At 42.8% G+C, this 17,761-nt stretch overlaps 1 protein-coding gene across 6 annotated transcripts in view; it reads left to right on the top strand.

The window, feature by feature from the left end:
* The window catches only part of TRIM9 (tripartite motif containing 9), a 66,168-nt gene that overhangs the window by 19,742 nt on the left and 28,665 nt on the right, over positions 1-17,761 (top strand). For all 6 annotated transcript variants that reach the window (XM_039914066.1, XM_029079128.2, XM_029079130.2 and 3 more), the window contains exons 2-3: positions 6,745-6,840; positions 10,794-10,916. In XM_039914066.1, the coding sequence (XP_039770000.1) occupies positions 6,745-6,840; positions 10,794-10,916 (219 nt within the window). The remainder of the gene's footprint in view (positions 1-6,744; positions 6,841-10,793; positions 10,917-17,761) is intronic.

The following is a 17,761-nucleotide window of genomic DNA, read 5'->3' on the forward strand; positions in this document are numbered from 1 at the left end:
TGGGAAGGGGACGGGCAATGCGTGCCTGACCCTGAACCCCAGCTCACCCCACCAGTTATGCCGTCTGGGAATCGGAGATAACCAGAGGGTTAGGTGATGAGGACACAGATGGTGAAAGTTTCCATTTTAGAAATATAAATTACAAAATCTTTGGCTTTATTAAAACGTTCAGTGGGGGTGTTTAGTAGCCCGTGATGAGGCATCATTATAAGTAAGCGAGTTTCATGTAAAATGAAGTGTATTGGAAGAGACAGAATTCTTGAGGTAGGAGTTGGCACGATATAATGGGAAGAACCCAGGTTTGAGAGTCAGGAGGCCTGGATTCTAGACCGAGCTCCTCCGCTCACCAGTCGTCTGACCTCAGGCAAGCCGCTTAACTAACTTCTCAGTACCTCAGGTTCCTTACCTGTAAAATGGGAAACGTTATCCTTTCCTACCTCACAAAGGTGGTGTAGGATAAATGAGAACACTCTTGTTTTATGCTGTCGAGTTGTCTCTGATGCATAGCGAATCCATAGATACGTGATGATGATGGTATTTAAGTGCTTACTATGTGCCAAGCACTGTTCTAAGTGCTGGGATAGATACAGGGTTGTCAGGTGGACCCACAAGGGGCTCACAGTCTTAATCCCCATTTTATAGGAAAGATAATTGAGGCCTAGAGAAGTTGAGTGACTTACCCAAAGTCACACAGCTGACAAGTGGCGGAGTCAGGATTAGAATCCACGGCCTCTGACTCCCAAGTGTGTGCTCTTTCCACTGAGCCATGCTGCTTCATTCATTCGTTGTTGTATTTATTGAGCGCTTACTGTGTGCAGAGCACTTCTCCCAGAACACCCCACCACCATCTGCAATCATTCTGATAGTGGATCCATAGAGTTTTATTTGTGAAAATATGAAAGTAGTTTACCATTGCCTTCTTTCGCGCAGTAAACATGAGTCTCTGCCCTCGACTCTAGACTGAGGTTAGAGAATATGTCTGTTTATTGTTGTACTCTCCCAAGCACTTAGTACAGTGCTCTGCACACATTAAGCACTCCACAAGTACGATTGACTGGCTGACTTGGGAAGCAAAAGAAACGTAATAAAATCTAAACAGTAGTCATTTTTTATGGTATTTAAGTGCTTGTATTTCCTGTGAAATGCAGTTTACCTTTCTCCATCCCCTTGACGGAAACCTTATTGAAATTCACAACATGCCTTCATCCTGTGCTGCTCGCAGACGACCATGCATCGGACTGAATGTAGAGTGGCACGGACTGACCCCGAGAACAAATTGCTCTGTTTTTCCCTCCTGTGGTTGATATTGGCTCTGTGGTGTTACATCCATGTCCGGCTCCATCGCTCACAGGCTTGTCACAGGTTGCCCCTTTGCAGTGATCGTGCACATACTCAGCGGGACACCCGCGGCATCAAACTTTTTCCACTGCCGTCTGTGTGGCCGCAAGAATCGAGTGGTAAGTCTTCGGTGGGGGCGTGGGGGGGGACCAAAACCTGTTGCCATGGGAACCGTTCCCATCTCACTGGGTCGAGACTGCCATTCACTTACACGGAAATGATTGACAAAGCTGTTTAAGGTAAAGGGTGAGATGAGAGCAGACTTGGTTTAAATATATCTTTCCTCTCCATACTAGTAAGGATAAGGCATCTTTTTTTTTGGAACAATTTGGAGCTATAAATATCAGTTCCGAACAAACCTCAGCAGAGGAAGAAATATCAGGTTTCTATAGTTGCTCCAAGATTTTCTCCATTTCGGGGGTAAGCAGCGTGGCGCAGTGGAAAGAGCACGGGCTTTGGAGTCAGGGCTCATGAGTTCGAATCCCAGCTCGGCCACTTGTCAGCTGTGTGACTGTGGGCAAGTCACTTAACTTCTCTGTGCCTCAGTTCCCTCATCTGTAAAATGGGGATTAAGACTGTGAGCCCCACGTGGGACAACCTGATTCCCCTGTGTTTACCCCAGCGCTTAGAACAGTGCTCTGCACATAGTAAGCGCTTAACAAATACCAACATTAGTCATTATGTTAGCACACTCGATCTGAAAGGGCTGTTTTATCTTTGTTCATTTCCTCCAGTTGGTGTTATCCTTCTTCTTATAAGGGAAAACACAGGGTGGGGAAGCAGTAAGTGGTTGGGTAGAAAAAGGCCCAGTTAATTGAAGGCAGTGGAAATTATTTGCTTTAGTCTTGGTAGGTGAAGTCCAACTATGAAAGACCCACTTGAAGAAAATGAAAATGTTGATCAGTAAATGAATACAAGGAGAACATTGATTCCCTCTGAAAGCATTGTTTTACCATGCCAAGCAGCTATGGTATCTTCTACGGTTAGGTTTGCAAGCAGAGGCTTCAAAGAAAGAGGCCAGAGAAGAAAGGGTGGAAAACTTTGTGGTTTTCTGAGAATCCAAACCACTTTCCAAGGTGGTTTAATTAAACACCTCATGTGGCTCCACCCCTTTTCAATCACATTGTTGGCAACCGCAAAAGCGTATCTCTAAAATGCCATTCATTAACCAGCATATGAATTACTAAATTAGGAAGTGTTGGGAAATACCGATCCTCAAGGTCTTCTCATGCCGTGATCCTTTGGCATGCCATGATGCTTCAAAAATGAACTATTTTCAGTTCCCACTTAAACATAGAAATAGTCACCTCACTGCCTGCCTTGAGTTCATATTTTGTTTGTCGCTGTTTTTCCGTCAGTACCATCAATGATCTTAGAATTGAACCACACAGCAGGCTTGCATTTTTATTTTCCATGAGCTTGTTGCCTTAAATCCTTGAAAGAAGCACCAGGCCACTTGAGGGGAATTGTGTCTGGGTGGTTGGTGCATTCGCATAATGAGAAGCAAGAAATGTTGAAGGTTGTGATTAGGAAAGGTTAGCAGTTTTCTCGTTAAGCACGATTCTTGCTTCTCTTCAGAGAATCCTGTTTTTGTCATCACAGGTCCCATAAACTTCAGAAGAGACAAGTGCACTGAAGAGATTCAAGGGGTGTGAGGAGAAAAGCGTTTCTAGTCACACAGCCAGCTCCACTCCGATGCCCAAATATTAATGAGAAATAGTGTCTAATGTTCTAAATCCCCTCATTGTGAGTTCAACCAGAATTCGTCATAGTAGAGATCTTAATGATTATATGTACTTTGCATATAAAACCCTGGTGCTTAGAGTAATTGAAATGTAGCATTAATTAATTCTGCTTAATGGACTGTCTAGGACAATATGGGACAAGCTTTCCCTTCCTATGAATAGTGTTCCTGCTGTAAATTGTGGGTGACAGCTCGACCAGTCATATTCCGATGCAGTTAAAAGGGAGCACCTCAGGGCGCGAAGATGTTTGGGTGTGAGTTGTTCTTTGGTTTAATAGCTGTCATCAAAATGAAATATGGCGCAAGGGGCAGAGAGGCCTTCTGTTCAAACCCCTTGTGGTCCAATAGGAGCATTAGAACCATCTAACCAGCTCTTCCGATAATTGAGTCCAACTTGTTATTTAAAGCCTTCCAGGCAGTGTTTTATTTGAAAAGACAAGCTGGGGTGCTGTATTGTGAAGTTTTTCCATGATCTTTAATTTGCCCCCATAAAATAGCTCCAGTCTTTCAGTTAAAAATCCTGATTTGTCAGAGTGAAAGTGATATGTGTCCGGGCCCTTAAGTGCAGAGTACAAATGTGAGAATCGCATCTTGGATCCTCACTGGGAAAGAATGATAGCTAGTATGTTCACAGGCAGAAGGGTTTACCTTTGAGCACTCAAATGTGCTCTTTATTCAGGTTTTTTGCATTCCATTTTGAAAATTACTCCATAAGCCTTTATCCCACATTGAGGATGCTGAGTGAGATCTACAGAGCTTTAGCAAATCAATTTTCCCCAAAGGAAAACGATCATCTGATGATGGGATCATTTTACATCCTGACTAGAGCTAAATCTAAGTGTGGGACCCCCAGCTAAAATCCCGGCACTGGATTGACAAAACTAATGATGAGTCATTAGGAGACATTACTGAAAATGGGGATTTCAGTCTAATTGATAGCGGCCGTTTATCAGAATGGCCCGTAAGCCTTTTCCCAGAAGAGATGCCAAAATGTAGGTACTGCTTTTATTCTGCATTGTTATTCTTTTAAGGCAATAAATACAAAAAATCTGCCAAGTGGAGATTCAGTATTCTCCCTTCTACTTAAGCTGTGAACCCCATGTGGGACCTGATTATTTTGTGTCTACCCCAGTGCTTAGTACAGTGTTTGTCATAAAGTAAGCACTTAACGAATGCCACAATTCTTCTTATTTCTATTATTATTATTCTTCCTCTTGCTGCTGTTGCTCCTGCTTCAATACCAACTCTTTATCAATACTCTTTGCTTAACAACCATGTGCCCTTGAATTCCTTACCAAGATGGCATGAGGCCATTGGCGTCTACTGCACGGGAGCAGAGGCGATAATCACCCCTTCATCTTTTTTGTGCTTAGACTTCAGACTCACCCTTTCTAGGTCTCTGACAAAGGCCGAGATAGTGACCTTCTGGACTAGTAGATTTTTGAAGACTCCCCCTTCCCATCCTTGCCCCCTTTTCTCCCTCTGACCCCCAAAATTTGAAAAGTTGGCACTTCTTCATGATGTGTCTCCATTCCTGGGTTTTTGTTTATCAGCCGAAACCCACAATAATTGGATAGAAAGATGCTGTATTTGAATTTAGGGCCACTGAGAAAAATGTCTATAATACTGCCATACTTTGCTTGAAGGCAGGGAAGTCTTATTGTTTACGGTTCTCTCGTACTATGGTTATAGTACCTCATTTATCAGTGAATTATCAAGAAAATGTCCAAGAAATCTGACTCATTTCTGCTTAAAGATTTTAAAAACTGCTTTCTGGAACTTTAACCCTGCCAGTTGAATAGTACTGTATGTGAAATAAAGCTATTTTAGCATAAACACATGATGAATATGCATACTTTCAGAGTTTACGGGAATACAGTGAGTTATTGAATATACAGTATCTCGCAACTCAAGGCAGGAATTAAGGGTGCAGTCAAGCTAAATCAACCAGTAATAATCTTCGGACAGTAGTTGTATTTCCTTGCATCTGGAAGCAACCCAAGTGTAAATATTGATACTGAGAGCTTTCGTCTGGTGCAAAATTGGTCTTCTGGTTTGACTGTCACAAAGAAAGGAAGCCAAGGTCATACCTCTCCCAGTTCTTCTCCTGGGATGCAGAACTTTGAAGCCTTAGAGCAATAATTAGCCAGGCAAAAACTGTTCTTGTGACCTGAAAAAGAAAATTAAAAAATTATTTGTCATTAAAGACTTCCCAGTATGCTTTGCTGTAGAAGGTTCTCTTCCTTTTCATTGCTTAATTCTGCTACTAACCTGGTCGCCTTCACAGACTGAACTCCTAGGTCAGGTGCTGGGCTCCTTGCCAGCTCTTCATTTGCAATTGTACAAGTAGTTGATTACAGAGGGAATAATGGGAGCAAGAAATTCTACAGCTTTAGGTATCTTTTGCTGAGCAGATCTGGCTGGTAGATCAAACTGACCACCCTCTAAAGGAACAAAATGGGATTTGCTTTGATTAAATGAAAAGGGCAGAACCTCAGGAAGAGTTAGCCCATCATCCGTTATTCATTTCCAGCAGGGGATTTGTAGCAAGACCTTTCATAGTGGTGATAATAATGGGCTACTTTCTCCCCCTCTGCATGGAAGAGTAGAAGAAGACGGGTTGATCTGGGAGGATAGGCCACCCTCTGTTTTTCAGTCGCACCCACCTCCTGTGAAGAGGGAGGTTGGAGGGTGTCTGTGGACTTCTGGGTGACCCTGATCTCAGGTTCTTCTGGGGTGTCTCCCCTTCTTGGGGCTCTGCAATCTAAAAATGGGCAAGTGGAATGGGACCTTTCAACCCCTCCCCATAGAGAGGCAGTGGGGAGATATTTTCCTTGACTGTGAGGCAGAGCCCCGGGTAGCTGGACAAACATCTTCCTTCCCCCATCCCTCCTCTGAGTCTTTTCAGGTGCCTCTATATTAGGTGCATTTTTTATGGTATTTATTAAGAGCTTATTATGTGCCAGGCACTGTACTAAACACTGGAGTAGATACAGGATAACCAGGTTAGACGCAGTCCATGTGACATGTGGGGCTCACAGCTTTCACTCCCATTTTACAGGTGAGGTAACAGAGGCACAGAGAGGTGAAGTGACTTGCCCCAAGTCACAGAGCAGACAAATGGCAGAGCTGGGATTAGAACCCAGGTCCTTCCAACTCCCAGACCCGTGCTCTATCCACTAGGCCATGCTGCCTCTGCTTTCTTTAATAATCCAAATGTTGGAAAGAAGTGGTTTGCAAAACCCTAAGGAACCTCTTCCTTCCACATTTCCCCCCTTTCCCCTTCTGTGCTCAGGTGCTCTCAGAAACTCTTGGGTGAGAACAATCTCCCCCCAAATTCTGTGCCTTTGAATTCCCATGGCGAACTCACTCAGCATTATTCCACACCTGTCTGCTCATGGATTTACTCATAACCTTACTTTCTCCATTTTCTAAAATAGAAAAGCAGTATATTCCTCCTTCAGTAAAATCCCTGGAGTCGATCATCTTTGACAAATTCTCATCTTTCAGAAGTGTCCAGACTCACAGATTGCACCACGCTGCTCTGGGAATCCCCTGCTTCTTCGTTTAAGACCTCCCCCCATCCCTCCAGGGGTCAAAAGTGGTCCATTGGGCTGTTCCTTTGTCCCCTTCCTGACATCGTTTCTCCTTTCTGCTTGCAGAGCCAGCTCTCCCAGGCACTGAACGGGCTGTCGGACAGAGCTAAAGAAGCCAAAGAATTCCTGGTCCAACTGCGAAATATGGTTCAGCAAATCCAGGTACCATTTCCACCCGCTAGAGAAAACAAGCCCCAAAAGGTTAATAAGCGATTGTTCTGTTTGGAGAGTTTGTCACTGCCTCGCTGGATTGTTATTGTTATTTAAATTCCTCTACCACATCCCTTTCTATGCTGTCCTCCACACCCAAACCCTCTGACTAAATACAAACCTCTATCCTGGGGAATTCACTGCTATCTTAACATATGCCACTCTTAGCATTAGTAGGAATAGCAGTATTACCTTCTCCTGCTCAAACCCTTCTTGTCACCTCACTCCTGCTCTCCCAAGACTTATTCTGGTCCTCATATTTGTCTTCCCTGAAAATAAGGAAAAACAGAATAAACCTCCTAGGACCCTTTGCCTATGAACATACTTGGTTAATATAAGCATTAGTATTTTTCGAGCCCCCAGTATGGGCAATTCAGTGCTCAGGCACTTAGGAAGAACAAAACAAGGATGTCACATTCACTGCCCACAAAGAGCTTGCGTTCTAATTGGGGAGAAAAGCATTAAAAAAAAAAGTACAAATAGCGTACTGAGTAGACTGAGCTATCCAGAGTGTTTTTGCTAAACATTTGATAACCTAAACTCATCATCCCTGCCCTCATTTTTTCTTAGTATTTGTTAAGCGCTTACTATGTGCCAGTCACTGTTCTAAGCATTGTGGTAGATACAGGGTAATCAGGTTGGACCCAGTCCCTGTTCCATGTGGGGCTCAGTCTTAAAACCCATTCTGCAGATGAGGGACCCGAGGCACGATAAGTGACTTTCCCAAGGTCACGAAGCCGAAAAGCGACAGAGCCGGTATTAAAACCCAGGTCCTTCTGACTCCCAAGTCCAGGCTCTATCCACTAGGCCACACTGCTTCTCATTTTCAGAGAAAGCTGTGGAATATGATTTTTATTTGGGGTAGTTTAGGATTTCCACCCGAGATCTGGCAATGACTGTAACATCAGTGGATTCGGTGGCACCCGCCAGCCTGGTCCAGAAACAGAACCAACTGGCTGTCCACCCTAAGCGGGAATGGACAAAACAGCATAAACTACAGTTGAAGCCATCTTGGACCCTAAATCTGCCTCAACTAGTTCCCCTCTCCGATCTTTTGATATGGAAACACACCAGTGAGACTGGTTCCCCAGTACTGCCCTCCATGTTATTTAGAACACTGTTGACCAGACCTGAAGAGCAAAAATGACTCAAATTGGAAACTTGAAAGCCTTGTATCCTCTTAGATTCTTTTGCTCTGTTTCCTTTCTAGAATCAGAGCCTCTGCCCTCATTTTGCTCACTGAATCATGGTAATTTTTCATTTGTTATAGTTATGACTTTCACGCCAAATCTCCTTTTTGGTGCTTTCCAGAGTTTCAGTAACCTTAGCAATCAGAAACTAATCTATCAGTCTCTATGATTGAAGACACAAAATTTGTCTTTCTGTATTTCCTTCTCAGTCGGCACCCACATTTTTTGACTCCAAAATAGTAATAATATCTGATTACACAAAATATCTAGAATTACACAAAAATCAATTAAGGCAAGGTTGCTGGCCCTCAAGGGGTTCAAAATCCAACAGACAGGACACGGAAGAAAAATAATGTCATGGTGATTAATGTACGTTAACAGAGGATAAGCATATCAACAGTAAAATGCATAAATTAAGCATTATTGTTATCATTATTATTATATACCCTAATTAAACATTTACTCTGTGCCAAACATTGTGCTAGGTAGATACAAATACAGCAGATGAGACACAGTCCCTGTCCCTCACATTTTCCCTATCTGTAATTTCTTTTAATGTCAGTCTCCCCCACTAGGCAGTGGCTCCTTTATGGCAGGAGTCACATCATTGTCTTGTATTTTCCCAAGCTCTGCACAAGGCAGATGCTCAATAAATGCCATCGATTGCTAGGGGCTCACAGTCTAGATATCACTATGAGTAATCAGTATACGGAAGAGCATCTCACCACTTCCGGTCAAACTGTCCTTAAGGAGACTCTGCCATAGCCTTCCCACCATTCTGAATGCTGTAGGGGGGCTTCTGCTGCCTTCCACTCCTGTGTATATGTCACGGGGGGTCTTGGGGGCCAGTAGGGTGCCAGCCTCAGCCACCTGTTGTCTCCAGACCCCCAGTTGTGGAGGTGTTCCAGGTCACATTTTCTATCAATAAAAATAATAATAAAAAATAATAGTGGAATTTAAGTGCTTCCTATGTGCCAGACCTTGAACTAAATGCCGGGGCAGATAGAAGTTAATCAGGTTGGATAGAGTCCATGTCCCTCTCATGGGGCTCACAGTCTTAATCCCCACTTAACAGATGAGGTAATGAGGCACAGAGAAATTAAGTGACTTGCCCAAGGTCACACAGCAGACGTGGCAGAGCTGGGCAACTCCCAGGCCGGTGCTATCTATAATTTTCTTCAGCAGGATTTCCCCTACCCAGTTTATTCCATGTTGGATACAGAAACCTCTAGAAATGCTTCCAGAAGGACTTCTCTGGGAACTTGAGCACTGAATCGATAAGAGCAAAAATAAAGGCAACATTTAGCTTTCCATAATTCCAACTCATTTCCCCTCTCCAAATTGTCTGAGGAAAAGCTTGAATTTCAGAGCAGAAAATACCACTCTAACAGTGGACTGTTGCCCAAAAAACACACATGCACATATACTTTCTGCTCTATAGGGCTTTGGAAATTATCGGGCCATTAAAAAGAAATCTTTTTAAAAGCTAAAGTAATCCCTTTAAAATAGCCCCATTTTGTTCAGCCTTTTGAGAATCCTCCTCTGGCTTTGCTATAATCCAAGATGAGATGTGCAGTTGAATTTTACATTCCTGGGTTGTCTGGTAATTGCACATGTGACTAATGTTTAGTAAATTATGAAAAATAGAAATGAGAAATGCTTGTATATTTCAGTGAAGTACGTGCTCAAAAGATAGCCTACTGAATTATCTATATGACGGCATTCAGGTTCATATCCGACCCTCTTTAGATTAAGACCGATTGATACATCCCGGAGCCTTTTGCCCAAAGCCTTCCAGTAGAAGTTCACATGCGACTTTTGGTACAAGAAGAATTCCAGTCCAGCAAAAGACTCTTGTAATATAGTAAACTGAGCATTAGTATTCTGTATCTTATGTAAAATGATTTTCTGTACAGGTTGAGGGTTTTTTTAATGGAATAATCGGTATTTGCTGTCTAACCCCAAGGGCAAGAATCCCTCCTCAGTATGGGCAAGATATGGAAGCCCTCTTTGCTGCTCCACTGCCCCTCCAAGCTCTCCCTGCATCTACTGATGTCTCCCTCCCATCGTGCTGCCGGGCTTTACTCTGCTGTGTGGAATCTGTCCCCTCCTGCTGCTCCTTCTTAACATGGGGCCCTCTTTCTTCCTGCCAAAAATTTGGTCTAGCCTGACTCTCACGGGGCAGGTACACCCATCTGGCTCCTGCTCTCCTACCTGTGGAATCCAGGGGAATTTTCCCGCGGTCCAGAAAATAATCCATCAAAACCACTGAGGGATCTCTTTGCTGACCTCTTCCGATCTGATCCACTTTGCGGATCCCACAGTTTCCAGGTACCATTTTCCAGGAAAGACTGGCCAAGTTTTGAGGGAATTGACACCAGTTCTATTTAGAAGGCCACTTGGCTGTCGGATAGAATTGGGCCCTGTTTGATCATGTACCCCACCAGGGTTATTAATATCTTCCCATAAATAGGTGTAGTGATAGTGTCTTATCACATACACTGTAAATTTTAACCCAGGCCCTGACACCTGCCATGATCCAGTTAAAAAAAAAAAACAAAAACCCACCATAAAAAAGAACCATGTTATTACAGAGAACCGTTAATTTGAGCACTTCAGTGGCCATATTTTTGTTCCTGTCAAGTCGGTTGGTGGAGACAGAGCAGTCCAGTGTGGCTGAAACCTGGAGGCTGTGAGATGTGCTTTATCACACAGGAGAACAGTGTGGAATTTGAGGCCTGCCTGGTGGCCCAGTGTGATGCCCTCATAGATGCCCTGAACAGAAGAAAAGCCCAGCTGCTCGCCCGGGTCAACAAGGAGCATGAGAACAAACTGAAGGTGAGTTCTGGGCTCGGAAAAGAGGAAAGAAACGGAAGGGAAACAAAGGGAACTTCCTCTCTTCAGGCAAGTTCATTTTGATATGAAGCAATCAGCCGGGAACTCCTGCTAGACTAGATCTGCTCTCACCGGACAGAGTCGGGTGATAGAACTGGACTGTACAATCCGAATGAGAGCTATTACCCCATGAAGAATTCCCTCGAGCAAGAATTTGTCAGCCAGAGAATGAAAACCCGGGTGTAGCCGCCTTTTCTGAAGGCTTTCTCCAGGTTGTAGTAAAGGTATTTATTGAGGGCTCACTGCACGTAATTCACTTTATTAAGCGCTTGAGGAAGTAGAGTGGAAGCAGGGGGCGTTTTCCCTGCTCACGAGGAGCTTCCCTGCTCGTGTGAGAGCAGACATAAAAAATAGTTATAATTAGGGAAATCAGAATAAATATTTAGAATGGTATTTAAGTGCTAATTATGTGTCAAGCACTGTTCTGAGCGCTGGGGTAGTTACAAACAAATTAGGTTGGATAAAGTCCCTGTCCCACATGGGGCTCACAGTCTTAATCCCCATTTTACAAATGAGGTAACTGAGGCCCGGAGAAGTGAAGTGACTTTCCCGAGATCACAGAACAGGCAAGTGGCAGACAAGTGAACAATACCAGTTCACCTTCCTACTTGGACTGTAAGCCCCATGTGGGACCTGATTATCATGAATCTACCCCAGTGTTTAGTACAGCGCTTGACATGCAGTAAACGCTTGACATGCAGTAAACGCTTAACATGTACGACAGTTATTACAATCATTGTTATTACTATTATTATTATTGTTACCCTAGAGCCCATTGGGGATTCCCCCCACCAGGGCTGATGAGGTATCCCTCAGTTTTCCAAGCATGGAAGAGCAGGGACAACTCCAATGAAGACCTTCTTGTAACTCATCCTAGTATGTCATTGCTCTTCAGTGCCCACTCAGAACAGAACCAGTCAGCTTGCAGCATTAAGAGTTGTGGGGAGGCATAGATGGCAGATGGAGAAGCAGCTTTGTATAATGGAAAGAGCAAGGGACTGAGGGTCAGAAGACCCGGGTTCTAATGCTGGCTCCACTACTTGTGTGACCTTGGGCAAATCACTTCACTTCTCTGTATTCCAGTTTCCTCATCCGTGAAAACTGGGGATTAAATACCTATTCCCCTTGCCTCTTAAACTGGGAGCCCCATGTCTGATCTGTGTGATCTGCTTCTCTTATATCTATCCTAGTGCAGAACACTGTGCTTGGCACATTGCACGCACTTAGAGCCAAACAATGAGAGCTAAACAGGCAATTAGAGCTAAACAATGATGGCTTTTATTTTATTTTTCTTAGCTGGATGGAGCTTTCATTGCCCCTGTTTGACTAAGGATCTAGTGCTTGTGCTTTTATACATTCACATTTAATATCCTTAGAGGTTATTTGAGGTTTTCAGAGATGCTATCTTGCAGCTGCCGTATTGGGAGCTGTCTAGCATGAAAAGGAAGAATGGCAAATTTAATTTTTTTCCTCCAAGGATTCCCCTGAGGCTGCAGTTCTTGAGCTGGGGAATTATTACAAGATGCTTGGGAACTGCTTCTATTAAAAGAACATTTCAACTTTGGAAGTAAGACCAGTATAACAGAAGAATCTTCTAGAGCCTTTACATTTGTTTATTTATCTACTTATATTAATGTCTGTCTCCCCCTCTAGACTGTGAACTTGTGGGCAGGAATGTGTCTCTGTTGTTATATTGTACTTTCCCAATTGCTTAGTACAATGCTTTGCACAATAAATATTGAATGAATGAATTCTGATTTCAAACTGAAATCAGTGTCAAGGATTGTGCCTTAAAATGGAAACATCTCAGCCGTCGGTAAACTCTTCTGGTCGTTTCTTAATAGGTGTTCTTTTATGGGTGTAACAAGAGTTGCCTTGGTCAGTACTGAGAGGGTTTGTCTATCGTTCGGGAGGATAATAATAATAATAATAAAAGAGGAAACTGCAGGGTAACAGTGGTGGAGTCACCTATCAAGAGCAGCGGACAAGCCTTGATCCTGAATGCTCAGGACCAAGAATGGAAGGAAGAAAGCATGGGAAAGAGCACAGGCCTAGGAGTCAGAGGACCTGGCTTCTAATCCCAGCTCTACTATTTGCCTGCTGGGTGACCTTGGGCAATCACTTAACTGCTCTGCTCCTCAGTTTCCTCATCTGTAAAATGAGAGTTCAACTCCTGTTCTCCCTCATACTTAGACTTGCAAACCCCATGTGCGACAGAGACTGTGTCCAATCTGATTTTCTTGTGTCTGCACTAGTGCTTAGTGCAGGGCTTGGCAAGTAGAAAGCACTGAATAAATACTATTATTATTATTACCATCACTTAATAATAACAGTAATAATAATATAGTAATAGTTTGCATAGTGCCACTCATAACTCTTTCGTTCATCAGTGGAACACAACTGAAGTGAATAATAATAATAATGATATTTAAGCGCTTACTATCTGTCTAGCACTGTTCTAAGCACTGGAGTAGGTATGTGATTACAGAGTCATTCATGTTTACTGTTGGAGAGCAAGCAGATAGGAAGAAAGACAAATGGCTCGTAATTAAGTTTTATAGTTGTTTTATTTATATACTCTATTCTCTACTGATCCTTCTTTTGAAAATCAGAGCTATCTGAAACTATATTGTGAGAGCAAATAGATAAATGGAAGTAACTCAATGTTCACAGCAGTGAAACTATAAGAGCATCTCTTTTTTAAAAGTATGATATATAGTTCATTTTTTAAACTATAGTTTTTTGGACCTTTTTTATGGTATTGGTTGAATGCTTACTATGTGTCAGCCCTTGAACTAAATACCGGGGCGGATACAAGTTAATCAGGTTGGACACAGCCCATGTCCCTCATGGGGCTCACAGTCTTAATTCCCACTTAACAGGTGAGGTGATGAGGTACAAGGAGGTTAATGGACTTGCCCAAAGTCACACAGCAGACAGGTAGAAGAGCCAGGAATAGAACCCAAGTCCTTCTGACTCTCAGGCCCATGCTCTATCCACTATGCCAAGCTGCTTCCCACTGTATTATATTGCAGCTAGTAGTGCTCCCAGTTAATTGTTCCAGACCCATCCCCCTACCCCCCACTACACACACATGCACACACCCATGTTGTTGGGGATTTACAAGTGTCTAAGTTACAGTACCATAGGAGAAATTGTGATTGTTTGTCAAAGTTTCTCAATTCAGCATTTTAACATCTCCCAAAATATATGCCTTCTCTTGTTTTGGGGGGAGGCAGAGTGGCCTAAGAGGAAAGTGCATGGAACTGGGAGAAGAGGACCCAGGTCTGTCACTGGTCTGGTGTGACCTTGGGCAAGTCACTTAACTCTAAGCCTCAGTTTCCTCAACTGGGTAATAATGATACCTTCCTCTCCCTGTTTCACCAGGGTGTTGGGAAGGTAAAATGAGGTATCAGTTGTCAAAGTGCTTTGGAAAAGTAAAGGCACTTTTACATAGGCAAGTTATTATCATTACAAGATGTTGTAATGTTCCCAAAGAGAAGATTTTAGTGCCTCAGAACTGGATCCTTAAAGTTATTTATTTTCTTATTAGGTCCCTGTCTGAAAGCAGTGATTGAATGTTTTTTAGTAGTCCTGGGAAAGCAGTGAGAGAGGAGAGAGAGAGAGATTGAAAATTCAGCTTCATTTGACATCCTGGAGAGATGCCACTGGCACTTCTGTCTCTTTAGTCAGGATTTTCAATTCGTGTTGTTACATCAGACCCCAGTTTAATTACATGTGTTTGAAAACTGACCTTCCCTGTCTGACAGTCATCACATCTCCGGAACCTCAGAATTCCATGGGGGCCAAGCACCAGTCCATCATCTTCATGAAATGGCTGGAAATCATTTATTGGGAAAAGGTGGGGAGAAGTCATGTCTCTCCCCCTCTCCATCCCCAATTTACTTTGGCAGCATGTGCAGATGTGATTGTATTTTAGAGCAGTGTTAAAATGCAAATCATAGTCTTTTATATAGAAAACAACAACCCTTGGGAATAAAATATCTATTTTAGGACAGTAGGATGTAACACCATATGGCAAAAGCAATACATACGACGGAGCAATTAGTAGCAGTGTGTGAGCATAGGCTGCCCTTGCAATACCTTTAGGAAAATACTACTTTGAGCCACCAGCTAGATCATGGATTTACAGTTCCTCCTCTGAAAATTCCCAATGCTCAGGATGGTGAGTAGAATCACCAAAAAAGATCTGTCCAATCAGTCACCTCTTGTTAGTCTCTCTCCAAGGCCTCTTATAATTGACCAAGGGTGGGATTGGCCTAAAGATTTTAATCTGTTTGTGGGAGGTGGGGTAGGGTGTGGGGGGAGGGGTAAAATGAATGAGTTCCAAGTTTGTAACAGAAGATTGATGAAAATAGTATTTTGTTTGAGGGAGTACAAAAGAAGGGCGGCTCCTGATTTATGCATGAGTCAATTTTTAAGATGCCTTTGCAATCTGATTTTTCGTGTTGGTTTCCCCAAAGGATGGAAAGAAGCAGTGAAGAAATCCACTTTCGTGGTTAGAAATACCTTGGAGAGGGGATGTTGACAGTATGTGGAAGTGTTTGTGAAGTCATGTCAAAAACAGAGATAAAATTAAGGAGCGAATTTCTAGTGTTCGTAAACTTGCAGAAATCAGTTCCATCTGTTTCATTATCCCATTGTTATCATTTTCTAATTTACTTAGCTTCAGTATATGATTATAAAACTGTCATAAAATTTTTAGAAAGGTAAATTTGGTTTCTGAGTATTGGTTTATAAAATTGTGTGTGGTAGTTTGGGGCATTACTTTGCTTGCCAGTAATCACTCTTCAGTCTTCATCTGCAAAGAAAATGAAAATCCTCAAAGCCCCACAAAGAATTTAAAAATAATTAATAACCCGATATGTTGTGACAGTCTGCAGCCATAGCCGGCACAGAGAAAGTAGCAGTGAGTCCCTTGTTAGCGTGCTGCTAAGGGACCGGTTGGCTAACGGCGCACACTCAATTTATTCCATTACTCTGCCATGAATTATGAAAAATTGAAGTGCACCTGAGTAACAGGAGGACTCAATTTTCTTTAGCAAAGATTTGCATGGTCTAATAGTTTTATCCCATATTTATTATTAATTGAAAATCCATCATGCACCGAAAACCCTTTTCAGTTTTGGCATCAATTTAAATCATACAAATGATTGAAAAATGCACCTCTAATGAAAGCAACCAGTGAGTATGGTGAAAACCATCTTTCAGCTTGAAAGCACAAAAATTGAAAACCAAATTCAATACCTACCATAATGGCTGCGATTGTCATCCAGATGAATTTGTGAGCAATGTTTATAGGTCATGATTTATGAACGGTGAAATTATTTATTATTGTTACTGGGTCCCTAAAGGATGACAGGCAATACTGATGGAAGAACAGAGTGCTCAATGGCCTTGGTTCCTTCCCTTGGGGAATTTGCATTCCCAAATGAATCATTTAATTTTTTTTATAGTATCTGTTAAGCGCTTACTATGTGCCAGCCAATGTACTAAGTATCGGGGTAGATACAAGCTCTTCAGGTTGGACACACTCCATGTCTCACATGGGGCTCACAGTTTTAATCTCCATTTTCCAGATGCGGTAACTGAGCCTCAGAAAAGTCAAGTGACTTGCCCAAGATCACACAGCAGACAAGTGGCAGAGCCAGAATTAGAACCCAGGTCGTTCCAACTCCCAAGTCTATGCTCTATCCACTAGGCCATGCTGTTGCCTGCATTCTAGCCAGTGGGGTTGCAGAGCAGTAGGTGGAGGAAAAAGTTGTCTTTCTCCCATAGAGCGCAGGGCTTTATTCATGCATTGTTTAATTTCTCACAACATCCCTGGGAAGTAGTAGTGGGAACGAGAGTATTTGACCTCTTTGAGATCCTACGTCAATGGCACTCATGTTTTTTCAAGATACAATGTACCACTTTGCTATTCTAACATTACTCCCATCTCAAAGCCTATAAACTGCTGCATCCTCTCATTGATTCATTTCATAAACTGAATGGCAAGCACCTTTTTTCCAGCCAACTTCACATGCTCAATGTGCTGGGCGTTTGCCATTTTTTTAATGGCATTTGTTAGGTGCTTACTATGTGCCAGGCACTCTACTAAGCCCTGGGGTAGATTCAGCATTGTCAGGTTGGACACAGTTCCCGTTCCGCGTGCGGTTCACAGTCTTGATCCCCATTTACAGATGAGGTAATTGAATCACAGAGAAGTTAAGTAACTTGCCCGAGGTCACAGAGCAGACAGGTGTCAGAGCTGGGATTAGAATCCAGGTCCTTCTGACTCCCAGGCCCCGTCGCTCTATCCAACAGGCCCTGCTGCTTCTCTTTGCTCACTTTGGATGTTAATGTGAAGGAACATGCCTCCTGAGATCTTTAACCAGACAGTGAATGGAGTTATTGCCTTGAAATATTAAAAATGTCAGGATACATAAAGAAAAGTAGTAGAATTTAAAGGAAGGAGAATATAAAGTTCTAACCATCACCTCCCTGGATCACATAAAGCTTAACCTCTGAGGTCCTAAAATTTATAGTCTTTGTACTTTTGGTGTTAAACCTGTAGATAAGCAGAATTTATACTTTGCACCACCAATTTTGACATTGTCGATAGCCCTATTTATATCTCGTATTTTATCTTTTCCTGTCAGGAACATCGTATTGGTGCCTTTGAGCCTGCAAAGGAAAGGCTGGTGTCAGGGAGGAAGCCATTTGGCCAGTGGGAGAGTGGAGAAGAGATTGTCAGCACTCAGAAGTGTAGTGTGGGAGATCTAGGG

Source organism: Ornithorhynchus anatinus, chromosome 14, assembly GCF_004115215.2.
Source record: "Ornithorhynchus anatinus isolate Pmale09 chromosome 14, mOrnAna1.pri.v4, whole genome shotgun sequence".
Classification (NCBI taxonomy): Eukaryota; Metazoa; Chordata; class Mammalia; order Monotremata; family Ornithorhynchidae; genus Ornithorhynchus; species Ornithorhynchus anatinus.